This window comes from Aptenodytes patagonicus, chromosome 3 (assembly GCF_965638725.1).
Source record: "Aptenodytes patagonicus chromosome 3, bAptPat1.pri.cur, whole genome shotgun sequence".
In the NCBI taxonomy this organism is placed as follows: Eukaryota; Metazoa; Chordata; class Aves; order Sphenisciformes; family Spheniscidae; genus Aptenodytes; species Aptenodytes patagonicus.
Window position 1 is genome coordinate 40,936,084 of NC_134951.1, and position 18,603 is coordinate 40,954,686.

The following is an 18,603-nucleotide window of genomic DNA, read 5'->3' on the forward strand; positions in this document are numbered from 1 at the left end:
AGATTCTGTGAACTCATAGCTTGCCTTTTTTGCTTGTGCAGTGATTCAGTAGCTGCAATATCTTGTTAACAATAAGTTCTAGGATAGTGGAAAATGCTACCTTGTGTAATGTAACTAAAAGCCATTGTTACTGATGCTTGGGAGAAGACTGATATTCACATTAAGGCATTATCAAAGATTCCAGTATTTTTCATGAAAGCAGAATGAGCGTCTGAACATCAAATCTTGAAGGATGAGTAGTAGCCTTACAAAGAAAGACTGTGGGGTAGTGTGCTGGTTATTGAACAAAAAGACATTTTCTGCAGAAAAAAGAAACCAGTTGACAATGGCAAGGCAGTAGTTCTTCTAGATAGATAAAGGCAAAAATAATTTTTACGAACATTTTTGTACTTTGGAAAGATTCTATTTTTTTCCCTGTAACATGGATAACATTGTATCCACAAAGATGATTTTTTTTTTTTTTAATAGTAGATTTGTAGGTGTTTATTTTAAGACCCTTGTCTCAAACATACCTTTTTTACTGTTTTTTTCGTTTTCTTCTTCATGTGTCAGGGGTCTTCTGACTTGAGTCCTCCGTGATTTTGAAAATTGCAGTTGTGTTCACATGCCTTTGATTATTGCTACTGTTTGTAATAATTTATGATATTTAGCAGCAACAGCAAAAATGTTTTTAGTATGTAGGTAACTTCTCCTTAGCTGATCACATTTGTAACTTTCATGAACTTACACTTACATTCATAGTAAACTCAAAGCATACTTCCAATGTTTTCAATCCTTTAAATGCTACATCATGAATAGTTTATTGTTAGTTTGAGAATCTGTTTTCAAACTGAATTTCTGACGTAAATGTATACTTTGTTGCTACTTAACAGTATAAATGTCTTAAATTTTATCTTTAGTGAAGTAAAATTTATCTTTACTTGGTGAAGTAAAACATCATTATTTTTCTTTTCTCACAGAAAAGTATTTCTATAAATTTCCTCATGTTCTCATCCATTTTTGTTTTTTCTTAATAAGTGCAAAGACAGTGTGTTTTTAAATACATTTTCCATTGTGATGTAGTTCAGCATGATCAAAATTAACATTTTGTCTTGCAGAGATGTTTCTGGTTTATCATATTTGTTTTATTGGTGAAAGACCCAGTCATCTCTGGGCCTTCAGTGCTTGCTATCACAATACTAATAAAGCTCATAATATTAATCTTGGCATACCAACCTGTCAACCTGGAAGGCAGTCATATTATGTGGTGGTCTGTGACTGTGCAAAATTCTAAGATAAAAGCCTGATACTATAACTACACTGGACATGCCTGTAACAGTCTTAAGATATAAATGAAATTGTGTCACACGAGAAGCTTCCTAAAAAAAGATAAATTTTATTTTTCACAGTTCCGGACTATTTCCACTCCTTGCCAATGCAGCTATGTCTGTCAAGCCAACATTACTGAGTCTGTACGAGATTTATTACCTCCCTTTGGGGAAAACATTGAAACCAGGACTGCAAGGACTGTTAACTGGGATTCTGCCTGGGTTAGAGGAGGGGTCAGAGTATTATGAAAGGTAAGGATAGATATGTTAATAAGATTACAAGCTTGATTTGGGTGGGGGTGTTTTGCTGCAACTTTTCATTAAATACTTGTACATGGATTTTTTTTTTTTAAGATAGGTGGTATTTAATTTCATCTAGTTATATTAATTGCAATGGAATAGTATGGTATAATATTCTTAACATTAATTATGGTAAATTAACTGTTAGTTGTTCCTGTTATTGAAAGTGAATTGACATTAAGTAGACTTAGTGTTACATGTCAGTCTCATCTTCGAAGTAACAAGCAATAGGACAAGAGGAAATAGCATCCCAAGTAACGAGATAGGACAAGAGGAAATGCATCCCAAGTAACAAGCAATAGGACAAGAGTAAATGGCCTCAAGTTGTGCCAGGGAAGGTTTAGATTGGATATTGGGAAAAATTTCTTCACCAAAAGTGTTGTCAAGCATTGGAACAGGCTCTGCAGGGAAGTGGTTGAGTCACCATCCCTAGAGGTATTTAAAAGACCTGTAGATGTGGTGCTTAGGGACATGGTTTAGTGGTGGACTTGGCAGTGCTAGGTTAATGGTTGGACTTGATGATCTTAAGGGTCTTTTCCAACCTAAATGATTCTATGATTCTTGTTATGGATTGAGATACGTAACATGTTAGGAATATGCTGCTTGTTTCTTTTCCATGGGTTTGCTCTAAGGTAGTACTGCCATATTATTCCTGGTCTAAAATACATACCTTAACTGAATTTAAGATAAACAAAGCTTCCATCATTAAGATTTACTCGTTATGATATCTAAACTGTTATTAAACCACCTATGTAGGAGACAGCAAGAATCCACCTATCTTTATAGGTTATTACTCTATTTCTAGCAGAGTGGCCTTGGGAGGTAATAGCTCTTCTTATCTAGCAAGCCTAAGACCTGGTTGAGTTATCTTGACTGTGGTGTCTGGGGTGCTGGGGTAGAATCTTAACATATTAAAGGATGAAGTTACACTCCAAGGTTTTGAGTTCTTGGAATTGTTCACATGCTTACATATTCTTGATATTTCCAACTTCAGAAGCTAGAATTTTCATGACTTGTATGTGAAGAGCAATTTAACGTTGTCTTTTTCTATTTCTGCGTAGGTAGATACACACAGTGTAGTTGGCATCACTACAACAGGGAACAAGGGCTACTCAGCTTGCCCCCTGGGGCCTGCCATAGGGTGCAAAGGTGCTGCCACATGAGTGTGGAGAAATGAGGACAGGGGAAGGGATTGCTTGTGCTCAAAGAATTGTGATATTTTTATGCCCTGTTATTGCCAGAAGTGCTCAGTGCAAGGAATGAGAGGGCAAAAGCCATTTGCTTGATTCTTTTCTTCAGTAGCTATGCCTTCCTGCTGTCTCTCTGAAACCTCTGTCTGTAGCAACACTTGGCTTTAAGTAGCAGATGAGGAAGTTATTTGGCTCTTTGAACATAAGGAGTATATAAGGAGAAGCTGTTGGCAGGCAGAAGCATTATGCAAGCCAGGTTGGCCCACAGGCTTGCTAGTTGGATCACTCTGTTCAGGCTGCATTATAAGGTTCAGTGTATAATTGGGGCTCCTCTTGGCCTCTCAAAAGAAAGTCTTGACCTTCCTGTAACTATTTTTATATCTCTTAAAATTGGGGGCAGGGACAATAGCTGTGATAAATGCCCTAATTAAGCTGACTTGATTTTACTGCAGAACGAACACGCTGTTGGAGAAGGTTGCCTCGGCTGTGGATCAGTCTGCGTTCTACAGTGCTCTCTGGGGTAGCCTCCTCACAAGCCCTGCAGTTCGCTTGCCTGGGATCACCTATGTCCTCTCCCATTTGAACAGGAAGCTTTCAATGGAGGATCAACTCTACATAATTGGCAGTGACATTGAATTAATGGTAATGTTTTGTTGGAACAATGAAGACATTGGTGTTACTTATTTATATAATAATATACTTCGGGGGGGTTTAGATGTCTTCTCTATCTTTGAACATAGCCTTTGAAGAGATAAAAATGCACATTTATTTATTATAGCTCCAGTTAAGCTGATGTTTTTGTGCATGATAAAAGTGTTGCAAAGCTCAGTTAATGTTTCAGAACTGCTAAGGTTTTGTATAAAGCTTTCCATTCATGACACACTTCAGTTAAAAGTGGTTGAGTTTTGTTGTATTTCTTTGAAAATATATAGAGTATTATTTTGTCTTTTAAACTTAAGATGTTCATTGGTAATACAAAAAAGCAAAAGGTTAATGTTTGTATAGTTCAGGGAATCTATGTTGATTATGTTTCCTCAGTAGTGAAACTTTTTATTTTCCTGTTTTATCTTGTTTCATTATTCAAAATTTTAAAATAACTTCATTTCATACATATCAATATTTATAAACAACTATTCTTATTTTGTGAGTGTTCTCTTATATCTACCTTCTTAAATAATACAGTAAATAACTATTTTGGGGGTGTCTGCTGTTACTTCAGGTGGAAGCAGTAAGCACATCAGTGCAAGATACCAGCGTTTTAGTACAGAGGAGCACGTTGGACCTTATCCTTTTTTGTTTTCCTTTCCACATGAGCCAGGTAGGTTATTAACATGAGAGGTGAATTGGCAAACTCCTAAATGTACTCCACTTCTTAAGTCAGTAGCAGTATTTAGTCAGTCTTTGTTAATGATTTTCTCCAAGCTTGAACAAGAGTCGCGTGTAAGAGTTTCTCTGATAGGTTTGGCTATTCTCATGTCGTGATCTCTGCCCTTCTGCTTTTAAACTTGATGTGTGAACTTTGAAGTTAACTTTTAGCTTCTGTATATGCAAACCCAATATAAATTATGATGTTTAGTCTATGCAGAAGCTTTTAATTTGCTCTAATTTGATGAGAAAACATATTATCTGTTCATGTGCAAGTTTCCAATTCTCAGTGTTCAAAAGCAGCAAAAGTTAATCCTCTTAGCATAACTAATTCAGAACACTAGAGAATTGAAAATGATTATTGGTTTTGGGTAAGTAGTTAGCCCTAGCAGTAGTGGGAGATAGACCTTACAACTTATAGGTAATTTTTTGGACTGTATTTATTGTCAGTCACTTTCTGTTTTTAAATGATCCATGATTTATTTTATTCCTGGAGGAAAACTTATACAAGGTTGATTGTCACCTTGTTAGAAATTATGGAAAACCTGCACTTTCCTGTAAAAAGAACTGTGTTCTTGCTTGTGGAAGTGGTTTGTTCACATTTATCAGTTACTATCAGAATATTTGGAGTGTCTCTGTTTAGGTGCTAGAATGGTGAAATTATCAATACAGCATTTTTTTTTTAATATTAAGACTTACACAAACATTTAAAGTAGTAAGAGATTGAAGAATTTTCAATACCTTTCAGTGATTTTTTTTTTTTACACTGGATTTTAGTGGAATTTGCTTCCAAGGCTTTTGCCTGATAAACAAAATGAAATGTCTTGTAACAAAAATGAGCTGTTAATGGAGTCAAGTATTTTTGCTGTTCATAAAGGGTGCATACTATTACAAAGTATCTCTTCCAAATAATAATCATATTTTGGTTTCCTAAGAGCAAGATTATGTTTTCTTGTACTATTCCGAATTCAGAAATGTCAGAATATGAAATTAACTATGTTTTAGTGCACATTAAGCTGCTAGCATAGAAAAGTGTTACTTATCATAGTTAAACTTAATCATGTTTCTAACTTTTTTCAGGCAACACGTCCAGACATGATCAGAATTTTGTCAGCAGCCCTTCATGTAGTACTGCGCAGGGATATGTCACTCAACCGAAGGCTTTATGCATGGCTTCTAGGTAGGTTGGTATTTCATTTCATTGTTCACTAAAAGTGGAGGAAGGTCGTATGTTCATTAGCAGTATTTTGCCATATTGTAGGGAAAGATTCTTGGAAAAATGAAATACTTAATTTTTATCATAAGGAAGAAAGGCACTATTTCTCTTCATGGATATAAAAGATGAAGAATGTCATGCTGGAACTCTTTCTTGTTACATAAATTATTGGTACATTTTCCTGTAGCAGCAATTATGGGCCACATTCAGGGGTAGAGCCTGATGCACTAGGACTGTGTAAATAGACACTGAGAGGCAACTTCTGTCTCCCTAAAAACATAGAATGGAAAAACCAGAGAAGAGGCGTTATAGAGTGTAAATGGCAGTTGGAACACAACAGTATAGAAGGGATGAAAATAAAAGAATGTTGAAAAATGTTGATATTACATTGATGGAGGCTTGAGTATGCAAACTTTAAGCTTCATTAGATATTTGCATGGTTGAATTTACAAATCACCAATCACTTATATTCTCCATGCAACTAGAACACTATTTCAATGCCTTCCTAGGGTAAAAATCGATCAATGACAGGACGCACACTTTTACTTCTGCCAAATGGCAGCATATCAATACAATACACATCTAATTTTTATATGAAACCAGCGTGTAATCAGAAGAGAGTAGCAGAGAATAATAGCTATTTAGAAGACTAGCTAGGGATTATTTAGAAAACTAGAAATTAGAAAATTTTAGAAAATATTTACTCTTATTCAGCCTTGTTATTTTAAGGAAATGCAGCCTGTGGTCACATGAAACTGGCCTGTTACTCTTCAAAACCACTTTCAGCCCACTTTGGGAGAAGTCAGGATCTCTGACATGGGAGTTCCTAAAAGAGTCACAGAAACTGGAGACTGAATGGAGAGACATAAAGTGGTTTCTCTGCTTGAGGGGAGACTGTTTTACGGTCTGCCGTTACCTTTTTTGTTTGGCTTCCCAGCTCACCAGCAAGCACATATGTGCTTCTCAGGCTACCCAGAACCCTTCCCAGCAGCTCTTGCATCTTTCCTAGCTTATAGTTAAGACATCAGAGGCGGGTAGCCTGTGGGTGATTGGGGAGCTAGGAAGTAAGTAGTCAAGTGATGTGAGAGAGAACTGAAGTTATGAAGGGGGGGATGAAGTCAGCAACAGTGTTTTGCATGAGGGGATTGGTTTTGTTGCTGTAGAAGTTGCAGGGATTTAGAAGATAAATATGAAAAAATCCCGGCTTCTTTAGTTAATCATTTCTCAAGACACTGACTTGCAAATTACTCATCTTTTAAAGAAAGACAGTGAATTGCACTGTCATGCTCCATACCTACATTTTCCAATTTAGGGAAAAAATAATTTCCAGCTTAAACACTGCACTAATGTTTCATCTGAATTTGGTGGATTAGATATGTCTCTTTGCTGTCGTTGAAAAAGATATTTCTTGTGTTTAAAATATCTTGCTGCTTTTTTAGTTGTGGAACCGTCTTCTACAGCTATGTCATGAGCATAGTCTCTACTGAGAGATAACTTCAGAAGATAGTTTTACAGTGACTGTTCCTGGTCCTGTTTTGTGAACAGCTAGTGCCTCCCTTTGCTATATATTTGGACAGACCTTCTGGCAATATAGCTTTTTTGCTTGTTTTTCTTTTGACACTGTGCTGCTTTTATATTGTTGTGATATTCTACGCCTAATATAAAACATTAGGGAAGGGGGGGGGTCAGTTATGTTGGAAGACTCTCTGAAGTCTGATGTTCTGTATGACATTATTCAGTTCCGGTGTTAGCTATTCCTTCCTGTTGTTTTATAGCTGGGAGTGGTCTATTAACATTCTTTAGACATAAAAATCATGTTACATCTCTTTAAATCCAGGTTAGCTTAACCATTGTTAACAGTGGTTGTTTTAAGTTGCTGCTAAAGGGCATGCATCTTCTCAGGCTTTCCTTCTATTTTTGTCACTTCAGGACAAAAACTGTGGAAAAAGCTTCTGTGGAACGGGGTGATATCCTGACCAACTTCTTGATTTTTTTTTTTTTTTTTTAAATTCCTCACACACACACCCCTCCAAACCTAATTTTTTGTAGAATAAAAAAATTTACATGGTAAAAGAAAAGATACAAACTTACAAAACAAAGGTCTATCTCCTTCGTGTAATTTCGAATAACAAAATTGATTTTGTGTAATATGACTGATATTCTCTCTAAGTGCCTTAGTCATGTCAGCATGTTTTGGTGATCATGTCTTTATCTTTAAAATACTGAATTTTGTGTTCTCATAATAATATTAATATTGAAATATTTTTGTGGGACAGGTTTTCTTGAAGATACGCTAGGACCATGTGGTTTGTGCAGTGTTTGTGAACATTTGTTTCTTTTGTACAAGAAGTAATTTGGTTAATAGTGTTGCATAAAACTGAAGTTTGTAATTTGTGTGCAAACTGCTTGCATGGAAGTATCACTTAGTTTCCTGTATTAAACTCTATAAAATCATCTTTCTCTTGCCAACATTACTTGGACTTCATCTTGGTAAGTTATCAGTGCTAGTGTGTTGATTTCTAGTTTAAAGAAATTGGCAAAATATGCTATTAAGAGACAAATACTTATTTGCCTTGTCTTTTGTTTGCTTGAAGGTTTTGATAACAATGGTGCCCTTATAGGACCCAGAAGTACAAGGCACAGCAATCCCGAGGAGCATGCTACTTATTATTTCAACACCTTCTCTAAGGAGATGTTAGTCCAGGTAGCTATACGGTGTTTTATTGTATGATGTTTTATTGTGGCATATATCTTCATAAATGGATGCTGATCAAAGTTGCTGTATCTTTGTCTTTTGACTTGCCATTTCAATGTGACCATGTAATTTCTGTCTTTTTGTGGTATTGTGTCCTACTCTTCTAAACCCTTCTCAGTGGAAAAATGAAGACATGGGATAATGTGTTTCTTTAGAATAACAGTATGATCAGGACAAATATTAGATTTCCCTCTCTCCTTTTCCACAATGAATGTAGCATACATGGAAGAGATTTGGTTATGAGCCCAGCACACTGGAGCCTGTTCTTTCATAAAAGGGAGTTGGAGAATTCTCTTCTACTTCTGTAGATACGGAAGTTGAGCAAATTGGCGGTCATACTATTTGACCCTTAAAGCCTTGCTAAGTGAGCTGAGATCACCTGGCCTCAAGAACTGTGCTCCTTCTCTCACAGTAGTTAAAGTATACAGATGTCTTTCAAGATGCTGTGAGTCTGATCTTGAAATCAGGAAGACATCATTAAGGCAAATTGATAAGGTCAGGATTTTTCTGATGCTCAGTTAGAATTGTGGCGCTATATATGGGAGCAATAGTGGGGATTCCAACACTAGTAGCTGACACGATGATATTTAGCTCATCAGAACTTAAAGCTGATATCCAGCACAGAACTAGCACTTTCGGTTTTATCTGAAGGTGATGAGATCTGCTGTTCTACTGATGAGGAAGAGACCCCAGAATTCCAGTGCAGCAAGGACCTTGTTGGCACTCTCTCACCCTTCTCTTGTTACCCTTCTGCCTCCCATGGCAGATGATTCAGAAATTATCCAATTAAAGGAGAGGCCTGAATGAGATACAGTTTTGCATGTACCTTCTATACAAAATGTGGTGAGCTTTTAGCAACATTTAGGCATTTGTTAATAGGTTGTGGTCTTCCTTTTAAATCTGTCCATTTTTCTAGCTTAATCAGTGTCATTAAAGCTTTTCTGTCTTAAAACACTAACAACAGTGTGAGTTCATATAGTCCATTTGATATTTTTTCTTTTTTTTTTTTTGGTAGCAGGCACTACTGCTACAGTAGAAGGGAGAGTGGCCATTTTTTTTAATGGGGATAATTCACTTGTTTTTTCCTTTAAAATTTTTTACAGACATTAAAATCAGTGGCTTGCTCTACATGATACAAATTGCATATGCCTTCTAAAACCATTTGCTGTCTTTTGAAAGACTTCAAAAGCATTGCTCCTTCCTGCCTTCTTCCCTAGCAGTCTCTTTGTGTGTTCTTTTATCCAGTCCACCCCTATCTTATTCATTGATACAATGTACTGAAAATTCTGACCTTCTAAAGGCATATTCAAGTGCAGATTTTTCTTTCAGGATACTGGCTGATAATACTTGGTTTATAGCAGATAGCAAGGTCGAACCTGTTTTCTTGTCTCTCGTCTTTCCCGTCTCTCTTCTTTCTCTTCTTTGTACTCCTTTTTTAGAAGCTGTAAAAGAAACAAACTAGTTTTAACTGACAGCAAAGCCAGCCACAGAGAAAACTAAGCAAAATCTGTGGCAGTTTCGTTGGGCTTTTTTTAATTCTGCAGCTCGTTCCCTAAACTGCTTCAGTACAGAAACTCAGTTTTCCCATTTGTTTTGAAGTTGTCATTGCTATCTAGTCAACTTAGTCAAGAAAGTTTTCCACCACATACGTGGGTATATCCTGGATGGACAGATTATTATTTATTAAGCCCTTAATATCTACATGCCTTACCTTCTCAAACAATTTGTTCATCACTTTTCATGTCTTTTAGTCTTACAAAATTTTGAATTGGTATCTGTTTATAATATTTTATTTTGACTTTAAGTATATACAAGTTATCAAGTTCTGTTCCACAGAAATACTCTCACAGGCAAAGTTGAGAGAATACTTAAGCATGGGGAGAATGAGCTGCAGTGAGATGAAATAGTGGTCTCCACTACTGAGAATTTTCCCTTTATATGCAGCTTTTATTGCATCTTTCTTTCAAAAACTGTTTTCTGGTTTTGTTTTTGTTTTCCTGATATGCTTTTGCTCTTTGTAGGCAATGGTTGGAATATTACAAGTTAATGGGCATGGAGAAGAAAGCACATTAATGCAAGACTTAAAGCCTTTTCGAATTCTTATCAGTTTGCTGGATAAGCCTGAACTAGGTAATTTTCATATTACTTCTAGTCTTTAACTTGTTTTACATGCTTTTCCTCTGAGAATTTTTCTTCTTGTTGGTCAAATTGAAACAGCTGTATTATCTAGCTAACCTGCCAGTACTAATGTCTTACATCTTCAAAGCTAATAATTTAATGTATTCATTAGTTTTGCCTCTCAACAAATGCAGTTTCTTCTACTTTCAACACAGGAAATAGTAAGTTAAAGTCAAAGAGAGACCTGACTGCATGTTGGAAGAAATGCAGATTGGATCTTTTCCATTTCTTTAATCAAATAGTGACTTTCACTTTCACTTTTTTATTCCCAAAAGCAACAGCTAAGATTTATCTGCTCTTTCTTCTAATATACACATAGAGAAGAGAGATGTTTAACAAGAAAACTATTTTTTTTTTTTTCAGAAGAATTTATCCTGAGGAAGCAAGTATTTTTGGGGGTTTGTTTGGGTTTTTGGTTTGGTTTTGTTTTGGGTTTTTTTGGTTTGTTTGGGGTTTTTTTTATTTTCCTTTCCCCTGTTTAAAGTGTTTAAATGCACTTTTTAGCAGGTGAGTGCAGAGGACTATGGGACAAAAGTAGATGAGGCAGAAGTATTTACAACAGTTAAGTGTTGGATATCTTGCCTCTTTCTTTGGAATAACAGTTTTGGAGGTGACTGAAAAAATCAAAATAACTTTTGAAGTCTATCCTAAGATTTGGGGCAGGGATAATAAAACCGTAAAAATACAACAATTAAAGAGTACAACTTGAAAGGAAGTGGTTAAGACAGACCGCAAAGAACAAAATATCTGACAAGAATTTGTCATCTTCCTGGTAATTTGTGATTTCTGGGGGTCAGTTTAAATTTTCAGAGGCAATGTGTACATTAAGATTTCATGAAGTAAGCAGAGCTATGAGGATTCTTTCAGCAAACTGAGATGCAAGAAGCAAATGGGATTTCTACTTAACCCAATGAGCGCACTCTCACTGAAGGCAGCTCAATGGGGCTGGGAGAAAGCATGAAGGAGAAAAGGATATTTCAAGCAGCGTCACTTTGTGAACTCCTTTCAAAATAAGCTTGCTTTCCCCCCCCCCCCCCCCCTCCAAACTCAATTTAGCTCAAATCTGTAGGAGGCGCTATTTCAAAAAGTATCCTGCAGACTATATGCGGAATGAAAGAAAACCTGCCTCAAATTAAAAGGAAGGAAGATGCTCAAAATATTTTACCTTGTATTATGGAAGATGCTCAAAATATATTTTATTTTCCGTATGATAACAGCATAAGCTAGCTTATGGGTGGGTATTTGAAACTGTTTAGTTAAAAGCTACCTTTGATCAGGAATCTGTGTAGTCACATTTACATGTTACTAAGCTGAGCTAATAATCCCTCAAAGAGGGTGTGTTGGCTTGAACGTGGGCTATACTGATGTGACTGCATAGCTTTTGAACTAGGTGTGTTTGTATCCAGCCATCATTGTACACATGTTGTATGGGAAAAGAACTCTGCTTGTGCTTTGTATACTCCCAGGCATAACAATTGCTTCTGTATTTCTGGAATGCAAAAAAAACTTCTGAAATTGAGGTAGCTTATGAAATTGAACAGAAGGAATTTTATGGTTTCAGTGACCAAAGCTAGCTAATGATCTGGATAGTTTTCAGATGTGGACTGTCAGCAGTGCTATAATGCATAAGACTGATTGCTGGTATTTCTCCCTAGGCCCTGCCATCCTAGAGGATGTATTGATTGAAGTGTTTCGAACATTATATACACAGTGCAAAGCAGAACTGGAGCTTCAGGCAGAACCTTCTTTCAACAAAGATCACACACAGCTAAGCAGGTGAATAATGAGTGTAATGTATTTAGTATTAAATAATATATCTTTTTGTTGCTGAAACCATGACTGTGAAGCCTGTGGAACTGTGACCTGGTTTCTTCATGATACAGGATCCATTGACATTAATTGCAACTTCTGTGTTCAATGCAAAGGTCTGAAGGGCTATGGCTTTACTTTTTTTTTTTTTTTTAATATTTAGCATGCATTTTATTCTTATCCGTGACAAAAATGCTTGCTTGATACAGCTGGAAGTCAGTATGTCAGTGGTACAGATTAGTTGTGGCATTCTTTACATCTGTGTTCTTCAAAAAAAAAAAAGTGGACTGATGAGCTTTCTTGTAGAGTAAAAATGGAGAGTGCTACAAGACAGCCAGAGAGGGGGATAAAGAGGGTTTCAAGATTTTAGTTGAATATCTTAAAAGGTGGAGAGAAGAGGGAAGTTCAAAGCTGGGAGGGAGAAACAACTGTAGGAATGATCATGGGAAGACAGATCTATTAAAAATGTGGTTAGAAGACAAATACTAAAGAAAGGATAGAGAAGAAATCTAGCAACTGTGAAAAGACATTGATATGAGGAGCCTGCCAATATACTGAGCACTAGAGCAACAACCACTGTAGGGATGAGGGGAGGATAATTTGTCAGTGTTAACTGGCAGTGGGTAAACTCACGGTGATGTGTATTTACATAACTCGGAAATGAAGTGTAAAAATTTAAAATGTTCCTTCTATTTTCTTTCAGCAAACTGAGAGAAAACAAGAAAACAGCAGAATTGATTAAAACTGCCAATCTTCTCTTTAATTCCTTTGAGCCTTATTATATGTGGGATTACATTGCTCGTTGGTTTGAAGAATGTTGTAGGTAGGTTATAATACTTAATCTCTGTGTGTGTAAAGTTGAAGTTGACTTTTGTTTTATAAGCTTTTTTTCTTCAAAGACGTTAGTCTAATGTGATCATTTAGTCTGTAAGTCTTTTTCTTCCCCATCCCTTTAACTTTGATCTTTTGGCCAATTTCAGTCAGATGTGGTTGGTGGCCTCATCAACGTGAGTTCTCACAAACTCAGTGTCTGGGTAAAATCAAGAGACAGAATTAGCACCTCTGCTGAAGGGAAGACTACGGAGTGATCTCAAAGCTACTTTGTTTTGTTCTGTCTGTCCAGTACAGGATTACTCACTGGGTGTCTAGCAAACCCGTTAGCTTTACCAAGAGTGACTTGTGGAATGTGTTATCTTTTGCCCCGCTCTTTTAGGGAAGAAAAAGTGTGGGAGCCCTGTACGTGGCAAGGAGGGCTACGGGAGGGAACATAGTAAATGAGGGAGAACTGAAAATATTAACAGGAGGGAGGGGGACCAAGGGACCACAGGAGAGCAGGGTTGTTGCTGTGGCGAGGGATAGATGACGTAGGGATTTCAAATGAAATTTGTAGAAAAATTTTTTTCATTGCTTATGCAATAGCTTAATAATGTATTAAGATATTTGGACACTAAGTTGTCTATGAGCCAACAGTGTGCTGTCATAAGTAAAGAAAACTGTGTCGGGCTACATTAGGGGAAGCATGGTCAGCAGGTGAAAGGAAGTTATTTTTCCTTTCACTTAGTGTTTCTAAGGTCACATGTGGAATATTGTGTTCAGCTTTGGGCACCCCAACTGAGGAAGAGTGTTGAGAAACTGAAGAGGCTCTAGTAGAGGACTGCTAAGACAGTCAGAGTCATAGGACATATGGGAGGTTGAGGTAGGTGAGTTTTGGTTCAGCCTGGCAAGGAGGGGACTCGAATAGCAGCCTATGACTTCCTGAAGGGCATTTACAAAGTTGATACAGCCATACTTTTAGTAATAGCTGATGGTAAAACAAGGGACGGCAACAAGAATTGTGGGCTCGGGTTCAGGTTGGACTTTCAGAAAAGCTTTGCTAGGAACATAGTGCAGCAGTGGAACAGGTTACCCAGCAAGGCTGTGGAGCTTCCTTGGGAGATTTCCAGGACTCTGCTGGACAAAACTGTGGATAAATTTATCTAGCATTGTTAGCAGTCCTGTTCAGCATGAGAGGTTGGACTAGATAAAATCCCTTCCAACATGCCTGTGACTTAATTTTTGTGTGTTGGACTGAATTGCTAAAGTAAAGAAAGCAGTCTCTGACCAACTAACAAGCAGGTGAGAATTTCTCTACATGTAAGTAGATGTTACTATAAGCATGGATACGTGATTGCCTTATTAATAAATAAATGGAATCTGGAGAGTGTTTTTTGGGTTTTTTTTTCTACATGAGCTGCTGTGTTATGTAAGTTATTGTCTTCCTGTTTAAAAAGATACACCATTAAGTGAAAACATAACCAGTTGATTTTAAACTGTGAATTGTAAGTTATCTTTATATCATCTAGTCTGATTGCTAAATCACAGTTATAACTTTTAAAGCGATTTAGATATCCCTCTGAATTTGTCTTAGGCTTTTTCTTATGATTTTCCCCCACTAAAAATTAAAAATAGGATTTCTTGTACCTAGTGTTTTCTCCCGTCTAAGTATTGCTCACTGATATTGAACCTTCTATGAGGTATTACAGTTGAACAAATTTGTGAGTAATTTATGAAATGGTAGATCTTTCTGGGTAGGAGCACAGAATGTGAACAGAATTTGTTATTACTTACACAAAGGGACCATTTCACTGAACTGTAAAACAGGCTGCTAGTTTTATGAAGAGAATTATCTGTTGTTAGAGAGATACAGTAACCCAGTGGAGGTGTGGGTTAAGTAGAGTGCTACTTTTCAAACGAGGGTTACTGACAGAATGCAATTTAAATATGATTTTAAAAATCTTTTAAAAATCTTTTGATAAATGCTTACTGTCACTGTTTCAGACTTGGTTTCTGTAATGCTTCTATTATTTCAAATAAATCCTTTTTTCAGCCCTGGCATATATGTTCATGAACGCTTCCAAAACAGAGAGAAAGGATTAGCATAACTATTGCTGAAAATATGACACTGCCCTCACCACCACCCCCAGCAGAATAAATGAATTGGAGAAACAAAATATTATTCCTTTTGTTCATATCCTTTGCTTATAATACTGTCAGATTGCAACATGATTTTCCAGGGGATTTGTGTTCCCTCTTACTTCACTCAGCAATAAAACTCACCAGATTATGAATTCTTGTCAATAATAAAACAATGCAGTCAGCTGAAGTTGAAGTGGACATTTAGAAGAGCTTGTTTTGTTTTCCTCTTGTACAGCTTTAAAGCTTCATGGACCTTTCCTTTCACTTTTGGTTGGCTTTATCTCAAGTGCTTTATATCTTGGGTTTAGATCTCTTCAAAATTACTGTGCTTCCAGTAACACTGTCCCTTAATTCTATTATTGGTGCCCATGCTTATGCTGGTAAATATTGCTGTATATGGTGGAGTCACAAATGCAATTTTCTGTAGCCTGAATTTCCTTATTTTATGAATGAAGACTGGTTTACAGTGAAAGGCTGGTTGCAGCTTTTTCTGAAAGCATGCAATGGGGCCAAAGGAGCTACTTAATAGTCAAATGAGAGATTGCTTATTTGTTTATAGGGATTAACCCTGATGTGTACAGCTCTGCATTAAGTTACAAAAACATGGTCAATGTAAGGGAAGGGAAAAATATCGTGAAACCGTATTTGAATTTTGCAGGAGGACATTACATGCCAGACTTCAAACTGGGCCTGGAGGTGGTAGTGAGCAATCTGAGTTACCCCTGACAAATTTCTGCTTGTTAGTGGATTTTTTGTTGGATATAGTTTCTTTGGTAAGAATTGCTTTATTCGTTGCTAATACTGGGATTCTGTATATTTATAGTCTACAGAAATACTATATCTGCTTTATTAATTATTTTTCCTGAAAATATATTGCCATAAATTGGTGGAGACCTTTAGAAGAAGTTTTGGTTTCATTGTATGATTCTTGATAGACTGGTTGGCTATAACCAAAGTGGTTTTTATGATGCTTATATCTGAAAATTTTTGTCTGTCCTTGATTTTCTTTTCTCTGAAACTACACTGTATTTGTTACAAGTATAGTGTTTTGTAGTTTGATATGCTAGTTTAGATGTACAGCTTTCTCTTAAGGCTCTTTTAAATGTCACGATAAGATATGTATCTTCTTTTCCTGTTGGCATTGCTTAATGTAGCAAAGACTGTTGGAACTGTTTTTTCTATACCTGTCTTTCCTCAATTCTTTGCTTTCTCATTTCAAAGCCTACTAGAAGTATGAGAGTGCTGTGTCAGGTATGGCAATCAGCCTGTTTTCCCTTTAGTTCTTAATAACTTGTTTGTCTTTCATTCTCAAACTTTTATATTAAGGTTATTAAAATAATAGTAGTAGCATTCTTTAGCCTTATTGTTATGTTTTGTAATGTGTTTGTGTGTAATGAACAAGATGTAAAATTCTGAAAAAGAGCTAAATATATTTCTATTTGTTGGTTACCCAACTGTAAAGTTAATTTTGTAATTATTTTTTTAAGTAAAGCATGTATTTCTTATTCTTGGATATTAAGATATTAATTTTCCTTTTTCCATGTTCCATATGTTTAGAACACAGTTAAGCAAATGATAGGTACCATTATTACAAAAGATAACTTTCAGTGTGGAATTTGGTGTTACAATTAATGAGTTTTACTATCACTTTGTTAGGAGACTTACATTGAAATACAGACAGAACACTTGCCTCAGCTGTTGCTTAGGATGATTTCTGCATTGACAAGCCATCTTCATACTTTGCACTTGTCCGAGCTTACCGATTCCCTCAGACTCTGCTCGAAGATCCTTAGTAAGGTTCAACCTCCGTTGCTATCTGCTGGCACAGATGGTATCCTGCAGCTTCCTAGTGGACACAGCAGCTCCATCAAAGAATGGGAAAATAAAAAGGTAACTGATTGTTTTGCAGCATCTTGGAAAAATACTTTTTGTGTGGAAAGGAAAAGTGGGCTTTTTAAGTCTGTGCTGAACCACCCACAAGTCTTTGATGAGATTGAATGTAATATACAACAGTACATGTGAAACTTGAATCATCAAAAGGAATTATAATTGTGCACTTCATTGTGGTAAAAGGTCTTGATTCTTAAGGGGTTTTTATCTAGATTTAATATTATACATGTATAAATCACTTCAGAGTTAGGGCCTAAGAATGAACTAATCAACTAAGGTTTGAAGTTGTAATGCACTTCAATGGTCTGATCATGTGGACACAAAAGAATTCTCCATTTTGGTTACATATCAGGTATAAAATCTCCCCTCACCCAATTTATGTGCATCAGATTAATACCCATCAGTTATTTTACTGCCACTGTTAAGTTCTTAGAATCATTTAATAAAGAAATAGAAGAAACAAACCAGCCAGCAGCTCTTTCTCTTTTAACGTTGTCTAGTTTGGTCTACGCAACCATGGCTCTGTAAGGTATGTTAAGTGACATGCCCTGAAATCCTTGTTCTCCAGCTGAAGAAACTAGAGGAATATCATAGAATAATTTAGGTTGGAAGTGACAGTTGCAGGTCACTGCTCCAAAGCAGGGCTGATTTCAAAGTTAGATTCTACTTTAAAGCTAGGTTAGGTCACTCAGGACCATATCCAGCTTAGTTTTGAATATCTCCAAGGATGAAGATTCCGCAACTTCTCTGTACAGCTTGTTTGTCTGCACTGTGTTATTTAATCAGAATTTCCATTGTTGCAGCTTGTGTTCCGTGCTTCTTGTTCTTTCACTGTGGATTTCTGAGCATGCCTCCATCTTTTCAACAACCTAAAGAGAAGTCACAGACAGCAGTAAAGACACCTTCTCCCCCTCCACAATTCTTAGCATTCTTTTTCTTAAGACTGAGCAAATCCAACTCTCTGAGCTTTCCTTCTACGTCAGGTGCTCCTGTGGACTTACTCAGTACATCAATGTTTGTTTTGTACTAATGAGTACAAACTTGGACACGGTATTCCAGATGTGTCTTAAAACTGCTGAGTAGAGGGGACTAATCACTTCCCTTGACTTGCTGGCTATACTTTTGCTAATACGGTCCTGTATGTGGTTGGCCTTCTTCACCAGAAGGGTCCACTGCTGGCTCATGTTCACCTTGTCCATTAGGGCTCCGACATCCTTTATGCAGGATCCTATCCTTATTCTTTCTAGCCAGTTGATACTTGCCTGGTTTTGTTCTTTTGCCTTTTTTTTTTAAATAAAGCCTGATTTGATTGAATGATGTTGCCCTTTGAACCTTCAATGGCCTTTTTCTTTCAATTACAAATGACTCATATGTGACCATAGCGTCTGTTAAGAGATAGAGTGAAATTAATTACTGTGGTTTTGATCTCTTTTACATTGTATTTTATAAGACAGTGTCACCCTTTAGGTCTTTCCAAGCTTTTTAGTACATATTAACACAGGAGACAGTGAAAGCTATCTCAAACAAATTTTCATTTTCATTCTTACTCCATCTCTGGTAAAGCAAGATGTAATTCACCATATATACTGATGTCTGTTTTTTTATTTATTCATGAAAAAGTTATTCAGATTTTTTAGA

The 18,603-nt window shown here is 36.5% G+C and overlaps 1 protein-coding gene across 1 annotated transcript in view; it reads left to right on the forward strand.

Annotated features, from left to right (window-relative positions):
• DOP1A (DOP1 leucine zipper like protein A) overlaps positions 1 to 18,603 on the forward strand; it is a 70,074-nt gene that overhangs the window by 14,644 nt on the left and 36,827 nt on the right. Inside the window, exons 4-14 of the mRNA XM_076333148.1 lie at positions 1,389 to 1,559; positions 3,250 to 3,439; positions 4,017 to 4,115; positions 5,243 to 5,342; positions 8,000 to 8,082; positions 10,155 to 10,263; positions 11,967 to 12,087; positions 12,824 to 12,943; positions 15,734 to 15,848; positions 16,297 to 16,326; positions 16,732 to 16,965. Of these exons, the coding sequence (XP_076189263.1) occupies positions 1,389 to 1,559; positions 3,250 to 3,439; positions 4,017 to 4,115; positions 5,243 to 5,342; positions 8,000 to 8,082; positions 10,155 to 10,263; positions 11,967 to 12,087; positions 12,824 to 12,943; positions 15,734 to 15,848; positions 16,297 to 16,326; positions 16,732 to 16,965 (1,372 nt within the window). The remainder of the gene's footprint in view (positions 1 to 1,388; positions 1,560 to 3,249; positions 3,440 to 4,016; positions 4,116 to 5,242; positions 5,343 to 7,999; positions 8,083 to 10,154; positions 10,264 to 11,966; positions 12,088 to 12,823; positions 12,944 to 15,733; positions 15,849 to 16,296; positions 16,327 to 16,731; positions 16,966 to 18,603) is intronic.